Here is a 16,344-nt window from a genome sequence, read left to right on the forward strand (position 1 = left end):
CCCCTTGTGCACCTGGCTAGCGTGGGTCCTGGAGAATCGAACCTGGGTCTTTTGGCTTTGCAGGCAAACGCCGTTACTTAGCTATCCCTCCAGCCCTGTACTCTTTTTCCAAGTAAGTGTGTATGTGTGTGTGTATGTGTGTGTGCATATGCACACGCGTCACACACATGCCACAGCACACATGAGGAGGTCAGAGAACAACTTCAAAGTTTCTGTGCCCAACCTTCATTGAGCCAGTGTCTCTTGCCACAGAGAGGGAGCTTCCCGACCTCAGGCAAAGGTCGGCTTCTCCCGGCTCTGCTTGTCACTGGCGCGGGCGTGCTGGGATGACAGCTGTGGGCGCTTCGCATCTCAGCTTTGCAGGACAGCTCGGGAATGAAGCCCAGACCAGCGGGCAGTGCATGCCAGGGCCTCTGACCCCCTGCCCATCTCCCCAGCCCCAGGGTTCTGCACTCCTAAACACCCCAACATGGCTTATTACCACTGGGGAGGTAATTCCTCCGAGATCCAGGCAGGCTTTGAAGCAGCGTGGAGCAATCCTCAGTTTACCTCAATGCCTGCTCGCTGTTCTGTTACAACTCGTCTAAGTTGTACCCTGACATGCCCTACGTGTTCTCTCCTCACCCCCACAAAATGCACCCCTGCCTCCAGCCCAGAAGAGTGCTACCGTTGATGAAAACAGTAATGACATTCACGCTTCTTTGTATCATTTCTAGAGAAGAGGAGGAAATAGAATTGGGCTTCCAGCACCTCCCCCCAAAAAAATGCCTTGAAATCTCAAACTGGAAGTACTTGTGGAAAATGCCAACAAACGCCAGAGCCCACAGATGTCCACTCTCCCTTGAAGGAGAAAAAAAACTGAATAGAGAATAGGTGGGTTTTTTTTTTTTTTTTTGTTTTTTTTTTTTGGTGTTTGTGGTTTTTCAGTTTTGGCTTTGGTTGTTTGAGGTGGGGTCTCACTGTAGTCCAGGCTGATGTGGAATTCACGATGTAGCCTCAGGGTGGCCTTGAATTCATGGTGATCCTCCTACTTTTGCCTCCCAAGTGCTGGGATTAAAGGCCTGTGCCACCACACCTGGCGAGAATAGTTTTTATAAAAGCACATGACAGGGCTGGAGAGATGGCTTAGCGGTTAAGCGCTTGCCTGTGAAGCCTAAGGACCCCGGTTCAAGGCTCGGTTCCCCAGGTCCCACGTTAGCCAGATGCACAAGGGGGCGCACTCGTCTGGAGTTCGTCTGCAGAGGCTGGAAGCCCTGGCGCGCCCATTCTCTCTCTCTCCCTCTGTCTGCTTCTCTCTGTGTCTGTCGCTCTCAAATAAATAAATAAAAAATTAAAAAAAAAAAAAAAGCACATGACAGGACCCAGGTAGCAAGATTTCAGCTTTGCAGCAAAATCTTGCTCAGCTCCTGGGAAGGCACAGCAGATGTGCCAGGAAGGGCAGCCCTACCGCAGAGCTTTGCTGGCAGCAGGGCGCGCAGGAGACAGCCAGAAGTAACCTCGCACTGGAAGAAGAACACAACTACTGACAACATCCCAGCAAACAGAAGGAGAAAAGGGACAAAGGCAAGAGAAAGGAACACACCCAATAGTCTAAGCTAACTGGGGTCTTTGCTCATTGCCTACATTCCACAACGTTCTGGAATGGAAAAGCAACCTTCTTGGCTTGTAAGTCCCACCTTACTCTGCCCCTAAAAGAATTTAAAGGTGATAGTCTATTATTGCAGGCATAAGCATGTGCAGTATGTGTGTACATGTGTGCATGTGTGTACAGATGCACATCTGTGTGCGGGTGCATGAGCATATGTGTGCCTATATGTAGAGAGAGGGGAAGAAGCGGGGAGGGAGGGGAGGGAAGGGGAGAGAGGAGGGAGGGAGGGGAGACAGGAGGAGGGTAGGAGATGAGAAGGGACGGAGGGAAGGGGAGGAGAGGGGAAGGTAGGAGGGGGGAGGAGGGGAAAGGGGGAGGAGGGGGGAGGAGGGGAAAGGGGAGAGGAGTGAAAAGGGGGCAGGAGAGGGGAGGGGGAGGAAGGGAAAGGGGGGAGGAAGGGAAAGGGGGGAGGAAGGGAAAGGGGGGAGGAAGGGAAAGGGGGGGGAAGGGAAAGGGGGGAGGAAGGGAAAGGGGGGAGGAAGGGAAAGGGGGGAGGAAGGGAGAGGGGAGGGGGAGGAGGTGAGGAGGGGAGAGGGGAGGGGGAGGAGGGGAGGGGGGAAGGGGAGGAGGGGAGGAGAAGGAGGGGAGGGGAAGGAGGGGAGGAGAAGGAGGGGAGGGCAGAAGTCAATGTCAGGTGCCTTTCTCGGTTGCTTACCACCTTGTGTTTTGAGACCAGGTCTCTCACAGAACCTAGACCTCACCAATTTGGCTAAACAAGTTAGCCAGCAAGTCATCTATACCCTTAGCATTCAGATTATAGGCACATCCACTGTGTCTGGCCTTGTGTGGGATCCAGCATCAGGTCATCATGCTTATGTGGCAAGATCTTCACTGAGCCCTATTCCCCATCTCTGTCCCTTTTTTCCTTGAGTCAGGTTCCAGCAATATAGCTGCAGCTAGCTTCCTCAGCACTATGGATCCCAAGCTGGTCCTGAACTCATGATTCTCCTGCCTCAGCCTCCCTACTTCAGGGCTTAAAGTATGCAACCCCAAGCCAGGCAGTAAGAAAAAGTAATTCTTTATAACCAAAGATGTTGAAGTTAGCCCATATCTTTGTGCAATTATTTTTTTTTCTTATCCAGGCCAATGTTAAAGAATTTCAACCACATTTTCTGAAACCCCATTGCTTCAAAGAGAAATCGCGATTGAAATGGAAAATGTAGGCAGATATGCCTACAGGCAGTCTGCCAAATGCTCCTTAAAGAGGCTTGATGCTCACTTTCCTTATTCCTCAGCTCGGCAGCTCCCAACCTGGGACGATATTATCCCACAGGGGTCACTGGCAATGTCAAGAGACATGGTCAGCGGTCACTAATGACGGCAGGGAGAGTGCCACGATCATCAAGTGTGCAGAGACCAAAGATGTTATTGAAGAAAGCCCGCAAGGCACAGAACAGGCCTCCATGATAAAGGATTACCTGCCCACAAATGACTACAATGCCAAGAAAGGTCGAGAAACCTTGCTTTACTGAAATTCATTATTAGGTGTGCCGGATAGCTGTGTGTTTCAGGGTTGATAGCTCCCTTGATTCTTCTGCCTGTATTGCATCTCACACACACTCACGTATCCCATGGCAAACGTTAACCTGCTTTGGCAGCTCTTTTCATCCTTAGGATCATTAGGATACTTTGCCTGTTTCTCGAGGTTTTAACTTCTTGTTGGGCTTTTTTTTTTTTTTTTTTTTTTTACTCTCACTTAAAGTTTTAGTTTTGAGTTTCAGTGTGTGAAACAAACCAACATTTTACATCACAATTTTGGAGGGAGAAACAAACGCTTGGGTTTGATTTTCATTTTGTAGCATAGCCTTGTGCTCTATAGGAAAAATACAAAAGATAGGAAGAATGTATATTATTTTGCAAAAAAAAAAAAAAGCCAAGTGAAAAATCCTTATCACTGGATAAAAAAAGATATTAGAATATTTCCTACCCTCCCAGAGAAGATGATTACATGAATGCTTTAAGCAAAGATTTCAGTATACTTGTAAGTCACCTAAACACTTCTAGCCGTTTGCCATTGCTGGGGGCACACTCCTTGCTCTCCCAAAGGTTACCTGACGGGAAAAAATCCGCTGGTCAGTCTAAAAATTACACACACCATTTGTGGTGGCACATGCCAGTAGGCAAACGCTAAAGAGGAAGAGGAAGCAGGGTCATGCTGTGTGCCTGTATGGGTTGGGGCAAGAGTTCACTCTATAACATGTGCATGAGTACCTGAGTTCAAGCCCCAGGGCCCACGTACAAGAGCCGGGCAAGGCGGCACATGCCTGTAATCCTTTTCAGGAGCGGGTGGAAACAGGAAGATGTATGGGGGTTCACTAGACAGGAAGTCTAGCCTAATTGGTGAGTTCCAGGCCCACTGAGAGACTCTGTTTCAAAAGAGGTGGATGGCAGGCATTCCAAATGGTGACCTTCACAGGCATGTAACACACACACACACACAGATAGAGACACATATTCACATGGGTAAGTAAATAGATAAATAAAAGCTAATCATGTGTAATAGGTAGCTCAGGTGAGCTTACAAAATTTTAGCTTAAAAAGAAAACAGGGCTGGAGAGATGGCGTAGCGGTTAAGTGCTTGCCTGTGAAGCCTATGGACCCCAGTTCGAGGCTCGGTTCCCCAGGTCCCACGTTAGCCAGATGCACAAGGGGGCGCACGCGTCTGGAGTTCGTTTGCAGAGGCTGGAAGCCCTGGCGCGCCCATTCTCTCTCTCTCCTTCTACCTGTCTCTCTGTGTCTGTCGCTCTCAAATAAAAAAAAAAAAGAAAAAAAAAAAAAGAAAACAACCACTAAGGCAGGAGTCATGGAAGAATAAACGTGACCCACCATACCCGCTCAATGCGTCAGTTTACACAGTCACCCTTACTGTCTTTCACTGACCTCTGGTGCATCTGCTACACACAAGCATCCTTCACAGAGCCCACGTCAACCCACAAACCTCAGCTGAGTCAAGCAAGGGAAACCAATGCTCCTGTCCGCAGCGCATCAGCCAAGATAAACTGTCTTCATAAAGAACTCATGCACAGGCTGTCCGGTGAACAGGAAAGAAGAGGTAGGTCCATTCAAATGTCTCTCTTGCAAAAGCTCAAAGAAGAGATACCAAAGAAGGACTCCTGTTAAACTTGCGTGAGTGTACACATGCACATGTGTGTGTGCACATACACACACACACACACACACACACACACGCGCGCGCGCGCACAGAGCAAGCAATCAGGTAGGCAAGATGTGACTTGTATATTTATGACAGAACACTGAATGCATAGGAAAGTCTTTTGATGCATCCTCAAAATAAAACCCTTCATCTAACTTGGTTTCAAACTATGTCTGGGTTTTGCTGCTCAAAAAGCTTGCTCCATACATAAAGCTCGTGATATCTGCCTAAGGCCTTTGGACTGTGCCAATGTCAGTTTCCTGGTAACGAAATTATATGTGAGATGCTGCATCCAAAGAAACCAGATAAATGGTATGGAAGACATGTCGTACTTTTTACAACTTTTCTGTGAACCCAAATATATCTCAGAGTAGACTGATGTTATAAAGCAACTCTTGTGGGCTGGAGGGATGATTTAGTGGTTAAGGTGTTTGCCTGCAAAGCCAAAGAACACAGGTTCACTTCTCCAGGACCCACGCAAGCCAGATGTACAAGAGGGTGCACGTGTCTGGAGTTTGAAGTGGCTCACCCATATTCTCATATTCTCTTCCCCCTCCTCTGAAATAAATAAATTAAATTAAACACCCACCAATGCTCAGAGAATTTAAAAAAATTTTAAGCAACTATTGAGCTGGAGAGATGGCTCAGTGGTTAAAGCGCTTGCCTGTGAAGCCTAAATACTCAGGTTCGATTCCCGAGAACCCACATGAACCAGCTGCACTAGGTGGCACATGTGTCTGAAAGTTCGTTTTCGTTTTGCAGAGGCTGGAGGCCCTGGTGTGCCCCATCCTCATGCTCCCTCTCCCCTCCCCCTTCTCTCAAAATAAAGTCTTGAAAAGCAACTATTAACTAAAAATATCTACCTGTTTGTATCACTTTCTCAGAGCTGCCATTAAAAAAAAAAAACTCACAGTTCTCAAGGTCAGAAGTTCAAGGTCAAGGTAGTTGGTAAAGCCAAACTCCCTGCGAAAGCCATGTAGGAAAACCTTCCTAGCTGCCTTCTGGCTTTGGGTGCTGTGCAGGCAATCTGTGGTGGTCTCTGGGTTGAGAATACACCACCCAGAAGTCATCGTCACATGGCATTTTCCTGCATGTGTGTCTTCACATGAACACCATGTCAGATTAGGTGGCAGACCCACTCTATTCCAGCATGATCCCAACCAAGGACATCTGTAACAATCCTACTCCCAAAGCAAGCCACATTCCAAGGTTGTGGAGCTTACAACTTCCCTGTATCTTTCTTTGGGAGGCTACCCTTCAGCCTCTCACAATATCCACTAAAGACTCAATTCAAGGACCTACTAGTAGTCTTCACATATGAAATACTATTCATTCATCTCTGATTTCGGGCTGGAGAGATGGCTTAGCGGTTAACCGCTTGCCTGTGATGCCTAAGGATGCCGGTTCGAGGCTTGATTCCCCAGGACCCATGTAACCCAGATGCACAAGGGGGCACATGCGTCTGGAGTTTGTTTGCAGTGTCTGGAGGCCCTGGCACGCCCATTCTCTCTCTCTCTCTCTGCCTCTTTCTCTCTCTGTCTATTCGCTCTCAAATAGATAAATAAAAATAAACAAAAAAAGATTTTTATTTATTTATTTATTTTATTTATTTATTTATTTGAGAGCGACAGACACAGGGAGAAAGACAGATAGAGGGAGAGAGAGAGAATGGGCGCACCAGGGCCTCCAGCCTCTGCAAACGAACTCCAGACGCGTGCGCCCCCTTGTGCATCTGGCTAACGTGGGACCTGGGGAAACGAGCCTTGAACCGGGGTCCTTAGGCTTCACAGGCAAGCGCTTAACCGCTAAGCCATCTCTCCAGCCCCCAAAAAAGATTTTAATAAAAAGTCTTTGATGTCCCATACATACCAGTGACTATGTTGGGTGCCACAAATACAAAAAAAAAAAAAATTTACTGGTATGTAAAGTCCGGCTTAGATTGTTCACCTTTCTTCTACAGGTGTCAAGATGATGGCTTCTGACACACGTCTCAAGGACTTCTTAGACATCAGTCTCCACTGCCGTTACAACTGCTCATACTTTGTGGTACTTATCTGCTCGTTTGCTAATTGATTTGTGTGGTTCTCCCTCCTCCATGTCCATGTGGAAGTCCTCCAATACCTCCCCATGTATTAGAAAAATACTCAACTACTTGTTTACAAAAAAAGAGCATTCATTGACTGTGCAAACTATGTTATCCATTTTATTGTATTTTATTTTATTTTTGTCTTTCAAGGTAGAGCCTCACTCTAGCCCAGGCTGACTATGTATTCTCAGGCTGACTTCAGACTCACAGTGATCTTCCTACCTCTGCTTCCCAAGTGCTGGGATTAAAGGTATCTGCCACTACACCAGGCTAAGTTATCCCTTTTAATCCTCATACCAACCCCCCTCCAGGAGGATATTGAAGCTCTAATTCACAGGGGAAAGGAAGGGTGGACTTTTATTATGGCATTGTGACAAGTATGCAGGACTCAAATGAATGCTACCATGATGCTCTCTTCAAACCAATTGGGCCTAGCACATTCTGCCCCTAAAATCATCTTACCCACCTGCATCCATCTGAAAACGCTGTTTCTTATATGTGGGAAACCATCCTATTTAATATACCGGAAATATATTTCCTTTTTTGCTTCTGAAGATAAAATTGGAATCAGGATTTTAATGCTTGAAATGGAAATACGTGGAGAGGCTTGGGACCTTAAAAATAAATTTGTCGTTACATCTAATCAGACAATCAGAAAATTGAATAAAACCCACAGCGGCCAACCACAACAAACCAACACAACTGAGATGCCCCAACTATGCAGAGTTTGAGATCAAAAGCTAATTTCATTTACAATGCAGACAATCTACCCAAGAAATGAAAAGTTCAAAATCAAAATGTTAAACTATACCTAAAGATAGAGTAACTCAAAACAACTCAAACTTTCAGTTTTACAGAAATTGCTTTATAACATTATTTTCATATAAAACTCATTTATTAAGCTGAATTATTCTTCCAAGGAAGATTTCCTTTAATTTTATCCTTTAAATAAGTAGATGGATATAACTCATGTGTATGCACATATATGTGTATATAATATATTCGTATCTAACCAAGTTTAAGACAAAGAAAAATAACAGGTCAGCTGCCTCTTCCTGACTGGTAAGAAAGAAGAAATTTAACACTGCAACCAGCTGCTCTTAACCATCACACACATTATAAAACACTCTGCATTCCTTCACTCCCAGCAGATACCTTCCAACAATAGACATTCTGCAATACTTATCCCATTAAGATTTCTGTGAGCATTTCATGACTTCTGCAAACACCTACAATTACCCAGACTATCAACAGCGGCAAACTCAGAAATGGCCAAACCACAGTTTCTTAAATAAAACAGTACTGGAAATAAGCCAAAGAAAATCAGTTTGCCTTTACACTCCAATTATGAATTATTCGCTGTTTTGTAAAATTGGTTAACTGACTTCCATCATTACTCTTCATTTGTAAGGATTTCTGACATCCTGAAAATTAGCCATCAATTGTATTCAATTATAAATTATTTCCCAAGGCATAAACCCATGTTATTGCTGGTCTCTCCAGTGTCTTAACCATCTAAGTAACCACAGTGTGTGGTATATTTTAATATATAAATATTCTGAAGTTAAAGATAGGAGAAAGGCTAAGGATGTGGTTCGGTGGTAGATGGCTTGCCCAGCACACACAAGGTTCAACCCCTCGTACCACAAAAAATATAGTAGGCACCAAAACAGCAATAATCAAGACAGCCTGACAACCAGCCCCAGAGGAATCCTGAGAATTACCACCATCATGTACAGATGCTATGACTGACAAGGAGGAAGGAAGTGACATATAACATCACACAGGACCTAACAGGAGCCATTACTTACAGCAATGAGCTAGCAGGCCTTGACTCTTCTGCAAACATACTTAGGGTCAATGAGCTACTGAGAGGAAGTCATAAGCCTGAAGCAGCAGAAATTTAACAGCTAGTGAACAGCTGACAGTCCAGGGAGCCAGTGTGGCCAACTAGCAAATAGTCCAGTGAGGGCTGAGCTTCAGAAAGAATATGAACTACAACAAACATTACGAATGTAATTTACAAAAAAAGGACAAGAAAAGAAATATCTAACATTTGAGGCATAAAAATCAAAATAAAATCAAGTACATAAAAGCAAAAGTGACTGACAAAAGGGAAATCGTGAAAGGAACTAGAAATGGAAAGCTATCACTAAAAATACTTTTTTTCAGGGAAAAAAAAAATCCTCACCTAATTTCTTCAGTAATTGCAGATAAGGGAATCTTTATGCTCACCATTTTACATTTCAGTGACACAGAAATCTAGTTTTGAAATGAAAACGTTCAAAAACATGTCTTCTAGCTATTTTGAAATAACTAGCATATTACTAACTATATTCACCCTACTGTACAGAATACCTATACTGGACCCCAAAAGTATATACAGCTATTGTTTGTCAACTAAAATAAGAATTAAAAAGGAGGGCTGGACTAAGGACCCTGGTTCAAAGCTCGATTCCCCAGTACCCACGTAAGCCAGAATGCACAAGGTGGCGCACGCATCTAGAGTTTGTTTGCAGTGGCTGGAAGCCCTGGAGCAACCATTCTCTGTCTCTCTGCCTCTTTCTCTGTCACTCTCAAATAAACAAAAATTTAAAAAAAAAAAAAGGGGGGGGGAGCTGGAGAGATGGCTTAGCAGTTAAGTGCTTGCCTGTGAAGCCTAAGGACTCCGATTCGAGGCTTGATTCCCCAGTACCCACGTTAGCCAGATGTACAAGGGGGCATATGCATCTGGAGTTCGTTTGCAGTGGCTGGAGACCCTGGCGCACCCATTCTCTCTCTCTTTCTCCCTCTTTCTCTATCTATCTGCCTCTTTCTCTCTTTGTCACTCTCAACTAAATAAATAAAAATGAACAAAAATATTTTTTTTTAATAATTAAAAAAAAAAAAAGAAATCCAGTTTTAAAAGTATTTATTACTCACCAAACCGGCTATTGGTGTAGAGAGTCTATTGATCTTCTTGATGATGCCTGGTTTGAGCTTGTTAATCAAACTGAAAGTAAAGAAAAACAACATCTGCGATTACAAACTTGCCAATGTGAGTCCTGTGGCCCTTGAAAGAGTCCTAGAACTCCTCTGAATCACTATTTCATCCCCAAAGGAACTTTGAGCTCTATAAACACACACATACACACACACACACACACACACACACAGAGAGAGAAAGAGAGAGAGAGGGAGGGAGGGAGAGAGAGAAGGGGGTAGGGGACGGAGGGAGAGGGGGAGGGAGGGAGAGAGAAAGAGGCAGATAGAGAATGTGTCTGCCAGGGCCTGTAGCCACTGCATACAAACTCTAGATACATGTGCCATCCTCTGCATCTGGCTTACAAGGGTACTGGGAAATTGAACCTGGGGAGGGGTCCTTAGGCCTTGACAGTCAAGTGCCTTAAATGCTAAGCCATCTCCCCAGTCCAAGAACACTTTTTCCTACTAATAATTCCTATTGGGATTTTTTTTTTTCCTCAAAGAGATCATTATTTTGAAAGACAGCTTCACAGCCACATTGTTTTGGACCAATTTACAGGGTACAGGGGAACTCATCCAAATAATTGACTAATTCTTACTGCTAACTCATTCAAGTCAATGACTGATTACTTCATTATTACCGGAGCAGAATGACTGGGTGAAAATGAAATGCACCAGAACACCTCCAAAGTACCCCTTAATCTCATATTGAACAAGTTTAAATTAATACAACAGATACTGCAAAGATATCTGTGTCTCAATACTCCAAATTGCTAGACAAGAAACTCAGTTTCAACAACCACACTTAGGCTCAACTTTGGTTTTAAATCTAGATCATTATGAATTCATGGGGTTTTTTTGTTATTCGCTGATCCAAGTGCCAGGCTATGCAGTGACTTAACACTGCAATGTTTTCCATTAATACAAGCTTGGATAATTAATCATTAATCACTGTCACAAAACAATGTCTTCAAACAGTAATTTTTTATGTCTATTCAATAATTCATCCACAAAGTAAACAACCCTTCATTCTGAAACAGAGCTCCAAAAGGAAAGCGAGTAAGAAAGAATCAAACATTCTAATTTACTGGTCTCTTCATCGCAATGGGCAACAGGAGATAGAAATAAAGCAAAGCTTGTGAAATGTCACACCTTCGACATTCCAGAGATTTATATGTACACTTGAGTATGTTAAGGAGAAAAAAGACAAGAGTCTCAATCTAAGCCTTCAGAATGCTGCTCAACAGGATTCAATATTATAAAACAGTGGCTTGTAAAGATTTAGCCTGGCATACAAAAGACGCTTTTTCTATCTTAATAGTTTTGTTCACACCAAGATCTTTAGACAGCTTAATTATAGATTAATTATAACATAGGCATTTCCTTGGATTTGTAAATAAAGGGTGCTGAAAGTGGAACCCATGACCTCCTGTGTGGTAGGCAAGTCTCTTACTACCAAATACCCAGTCCCAGCTCCTTGTCTTTATCTTCTCCAACTGTTGACTCTAGAATTCCCTAATTTCTGATCTATTCACTGTGTAAAAAACACAAAAATGCATCTTCCTATTATGGCCATGTTATTTTTCTTCAATGGTCAGCTGAGAAGCCAAGAAATAATTGAGCAGATTTATAATAAATGACACCTTCAAATTAATTCTCGTAGTTGTTTCTGTTAACTGGGTGTTTCTGTAATTCTGGATTTTCTCCACATCTATCACTGCCAGCACTCTTTCCATGCACAGAACAGTGAGTGTAGCATTCCTTAACAGGCTCATAAACACAGTACAGATCAAGAAATCGCTGGCAGTTGTTGACCACTAAGTCGGTGATGATTATTTCCAGAGTGACTTTTATCTTAAAATGTGATCTCTCAATGGCTCAAATTAGAAGCTAATATGAGCAGGGGTAACCTAGCAACATGTCAGGAAAGTCTGACACCACAGTCACCCTTTTAGAGGAAGTGGATCATAAATTCCTGCTCCACCTATTTGAGTCACTAGTGACTTTGGCCAGGTCATTTGGTTTACCTGTTGACATCACTTATCGTTTTTTTTTGTATTATAGGGTTAGTGATTTCAAGAGCATGTTTTCAATGCAGTCTCTGCAATGAATAATAAATTAGCTCATTTGGGGGCTGGAGGGAAGGTCTAGCGGTTAAGACACTTGCCGGCAAAGCTTTGGGACCCAGATTGGGTTCCCCAGGACCTATGTTAGCCAGATGCACAAGGGGCACATGTGTCTGGGGTTTGTCTGCAGTGGCTGGAGGCCCTGGTGTACCTATTCTCTACCTGCCTCTTTCTCTCCCTCCCTTTCTCAAATTAAATAAATTTAAATTAAATTTAAAAACAGCTCCTTTTCATTAAGTCAGGGGCAGGGAAGGTAAGGGGGCAGAGGTAAAGGAAACAGCAGTGAAGGATGGCCTCTCTGTATGAGTTAACCAATTCCTCCCTCATCAGCAGGTTGGGCCAAAGATTGTGCTTAGAAGCAACATATACACAATGGATTAGCCTTCCTCTTCCACACCTGAACCTTCTTGTACGTGTGCAAACACGGAAATAACCAGAGAGAAAAAACAAACATCACTCCAGAAAACACACAAACTACCCTGTACGAAGCTGAGTCACTGGAGGAAAACACCATTCAGTTTTAATCTTCACAGAGACTGTCGGTTCCGAGCCCTGCGCATTGCTTTGGCAAACACTGACCATGCAATCGCACGATGGATTGCATTGATGATTATTTTCATATGCAAGTGAAGGAAGAACTTTCAGGATGTCTCCTCTAGAGATTAAAAATATATATACCGGTTTTATAAAATCTAAAAGCAATTAGATGAAATTTAGTATACCTAAGGGAATACAGGCGGGGGTCTCAGGTTAATCAGATGCAAATGCCATCTATGGAAATCTTTTCGTTCACAAATGGAAAAACTCTTGCCTAATAAGCATTCTTGGATTTCTTGTGTAGAATCCTAAAGGGGACACTGACTTTAGGTCACTGGCTGTGTGCAAGAAGCATATTACAGGACAAATTCCCAGAAAGCTCTTCAGCCAGGGTACAAAATATAGGGATACCTTTTCAAAAAATTATTGAATTATTTATGAGACAGAAAGGCATAAAGAGAGAAAATGGAGATGCCAGGACCTCCAGCCACTGCAAACAAACTCCAGACACATGCACCACTTGTGCGTCTGGCTTTACATGGGTACTGGGGAAACAAACTCAGTTCCTGAGGCTTTATGGGAAAGCACCTTAACCACTAAGCAATCTCTCCAGCCCAGGTATACCTCTTAACTTCCTTTTTCCAAAGATTTTTTTTTTTTCAAAATAAACAAGAAAGTCATACAGGGAAGTACAGATCAATACACTGAAATACCTTGTAACTCAGCATTGTATTAGTCATACACATATACATTTCCTATCTTTATTCTTTTTTTCCTTTTTTATAAAATATTTCATTTATGGGGCTGGACAAATGGCTTAGCAGTTAAGTGCTTGCTTGTGAAGCCTAAGGACCCTGGTTCAAGGCTTGACTGCACAGGACCCATGTAAAGCACATGCACAAGGTGCCCCATGTATCTAGAGTTTGTTTCCAGTGGCTGGAGGCCCTGGTGTTTCCATTCTCTCTATCTATCTATCTATCTGAACCTCTCTCTCTCTCTCTCTCTCTCTCTCTGTCTCTCTCTCTCTCTCTTTCTCAAATAAATTTTTAAAAATATTTCATTTATTTATAAGGAGAAAAAGAAAGAGAATGGAAAGGTCACAGTCTCTAACTTCTGTGAGCAAATTCCAGACCCATGCACCACTTTGTGTATCTGGCTTTATGTGGGCACTGGGGAATCAAACCCAATTCATTAGGATTTACAAGCAAGCACCTCAACCTCTGAGCCATGTTTCCAGTCCCCATTACTTTTTTCTTTTAATCCTATAAATTATTTTGTTATTCATCCACTTGTGTACATTCCTTTCTTCATTCATTCATTCATTCATTCACTGTTTTCGGAGTTAGTGTCTCACTCTAGCCCAGACTTGCCGGAAACTCAAGGCAATCCTCTTATTTCAGCTTCCTGAGTGCTGGCAATAAAGCCATACACCACCACACCCAGCCATATGTACATATTTCTACACATTTCTGTCAGCCGCATTTTCTAAATACCATCCCTCAACTTTGTCAAACTTTTACAACTAGTAACTTCTTTATTTCAAAAGAATTTTACACTTTTTTATTTGAAACAGGGTTTCATGTTGCCTACTCTTGACTCACTATGTAGCCAAGGATGAACGTGACTTCTGCCCCTCTTGCCTCCACCTCTCTAACGCTGAGATCACAAGCCTGAATCGCCGCACCAGATATTTGCGGTGCTGGAGAATCCATGCATGCCAGGCAAACACTACTAACTGAGCAACATCCCTAGCCCCCCAAATATGGCCACCGATTATTTATGTTTCTGTCTTTTGGTGCTGAAACAAACTGAGCTATAGCCTTAACTCCCATTTATTTTTATTTGCACTTATTTGAGAGAGAGAAAGAGGCAGAGAGAGAGAGAGAGAGAGAGAGAGAGAGAGAGAGAGAGAGAGAGAGAATGGGCGCACCAGGGCCTCCAGCCACTGCTAATGAACTCCAGATGTGTACGCCCCCTTGTGCATCTGGCTCATGTGGGTCCTAAGGAATCGAACCAAGGTCCCTTTGGCTTTGCAGGCAAGTGCCTTAACTGCTAAGCCATCTCTCCAGCCCAACTCCCATTTTCTTTTTAAAAAGGTATAACAGGGCTGGAGAGATGGTTTAGCGGTTAAGTGCTTGCCTGTGAAGCCTAAGGACCCCGGTTCGAGGCTCGGTTCCCCAGGTCCCACATTAGCCAGATGCACAAGGGGGTGCACGTGTCTGGAGTTTGTTTGCAGAGGCTGGAAGCCCTGGCGCGCCCATTCTCTCTCTCTCCCTCTATCTGTCTTTCTCTCTGTGTCTGACGCTCTCAAATAAATAAATAAAATTAAAAAAAAAAAAGAACAGAGCTAGTGTCTTAAAAAAAAAAAAGGTATAATAGAGAGATCGCATCTTCTTAACAAATTAAAGAACAATGATTTTTATGTTACCCTCTATAGGGAATTAATTCATTGGCCTACTTTTCTTCTAAACAAACAAATTCTACTCGCTAGATATTTGGATATTCACTGAAAACAGCCCTGGGCTGGGGTCAGTCGATAATTCAGACAGAACAGCTGCTGGGACAAAGCCCATCTCTCAACACTTAGAGAAGAATCAGGCATTTCGTTCATTATTTTAAAAATATTTGCTAAAGCCAAGTGTGGTGGCGCACATCTTTAATCCCAGCACTCTGGAGGCAAGAGGTAGGAGGATCACCATGAGTTCAAGGCCACCCTGAGACTACATAGTGAATCCCAGGTCAGCCTGAGCTAGAGTGAGACCCTACCTCGAAAAAAAAAAAAAAAATATATATATATATATATACACATTTGCTAAAAGCCACTCCTCATTGTGATGTTCATAGGTGCATGTGTAAATATTTCAAAACCTCTGTTTTTGTTCGTTGTTTGGTTTGGTTTTATGAGGCAGGAGCTCAGACAGCCAGGTTGGCTTCAAACTCTCCATGTAGCTGACGATGACCATGACTATCTGATAAGAGCCTAATTACAGGTGTGCACCCCACAACTGGTTTATTCAGTGTTGGGAATCCAACCCAGGGCCTCCTGCATGCTACACAAGTGCTCTATAAAGCAACTCACTCCTCAGCCCTTCTATCTTCATTATTAAAAAAAAAAGAAATAGGACAAAGTTTATCTTTCTTCAACGAAATGCTAGAAATGTTCTGTGGGTTGCTTTCTTGTTCTGTGTTTTCAGTGGGTTGTTTTTTTTTTTCTGTTTCCAGACACATCAAATCTTAATATTCTCTACTAATTGTCAAAGTTGATCAAGAGAAGAAACTGTCAAACATAGTCGTTTGGACAAGTTATCTTAAAAGGTGTCTTACTGGGGCTGGAGAGATGGCTTAGCTGTTAAGAGGCATTTGCCTGCAAAGACAAAGGATCCCAGTTCAATTCTCCAGGACCCATGTAAGCCAGATGCACAAGATGGCACGTGTGTCTGGAATTCATTTGCAGCAGCTGGAGGCCCTGGTATGCCCATTCTCTCTCTGTCTCTCTCTTTCTCAAATACATAAAATATATTTTTTTTAAAAAGATGTCTTACTAAAAATTTTAATTAATGAGTTCTATCCACATTGACAAGCAGTGACTTTTTACAAAAGTAAATAAAAACAGGCCGGGTATGGTGGCGCACACCTTTAATCCCAGCACTCAGGAGGCAGAGGTAGGAGGATCACCATGAGTTTGAAGCTACCCTGAGACTACATAGTGAATTCCAGGTCAGCCTGGGCTACAGTGAGACCCTACCTCAAAAAACCAGAGTAAACAAATAAATAAAAACAAGCACAATGAATAGTCAGTGATCACATTTCCATGAACAACAAAATCAGC

General features: G+C 43.1%; 1 protein-coding gene across 5 annotated transcripts in view; it reads right to left on the reverse strand.

Annotated features, from left to right (window-relative positions):
• Lmo7 (LIM domain 7) overlaps positions 1-16,344 on the reverse strand; it is a 263,869-nt gene that overhangs the window by 137,105 nt on the left and 110,420 nt on the right. For all 5 annotated transcript variants that reach the window (XM_045145095.1, XM_045145096.1, XM_045145099.1 and 2 more), the window contains exon 3: positions 9,811-9,880. In XM_045145095.1, coding sequence (XP_045001030.1) covers positions 9,811-9,880 — 70 coding nt within the window. The remainder of the gene's footprint in view (positions 1-9,810; positions 9,881-16,344) is intronic.

Source organism: Jaculus jaculus, chromosome 3 (assembly GCF_020740685.1).
Source record: "Jaculus jaculus isolate mJacJac1 chromosome 3, mJacJac1.mat.Y.cur, whole genome shotgun sequence".
In the NCBI taxonomy this organism is placed as follows: domain Eukaryota; kingdom Metazoa; phylum Chordata; class Mammalia; order Rodentia; family Dipodidae; genus Jaculus; species Jaculus jaculus.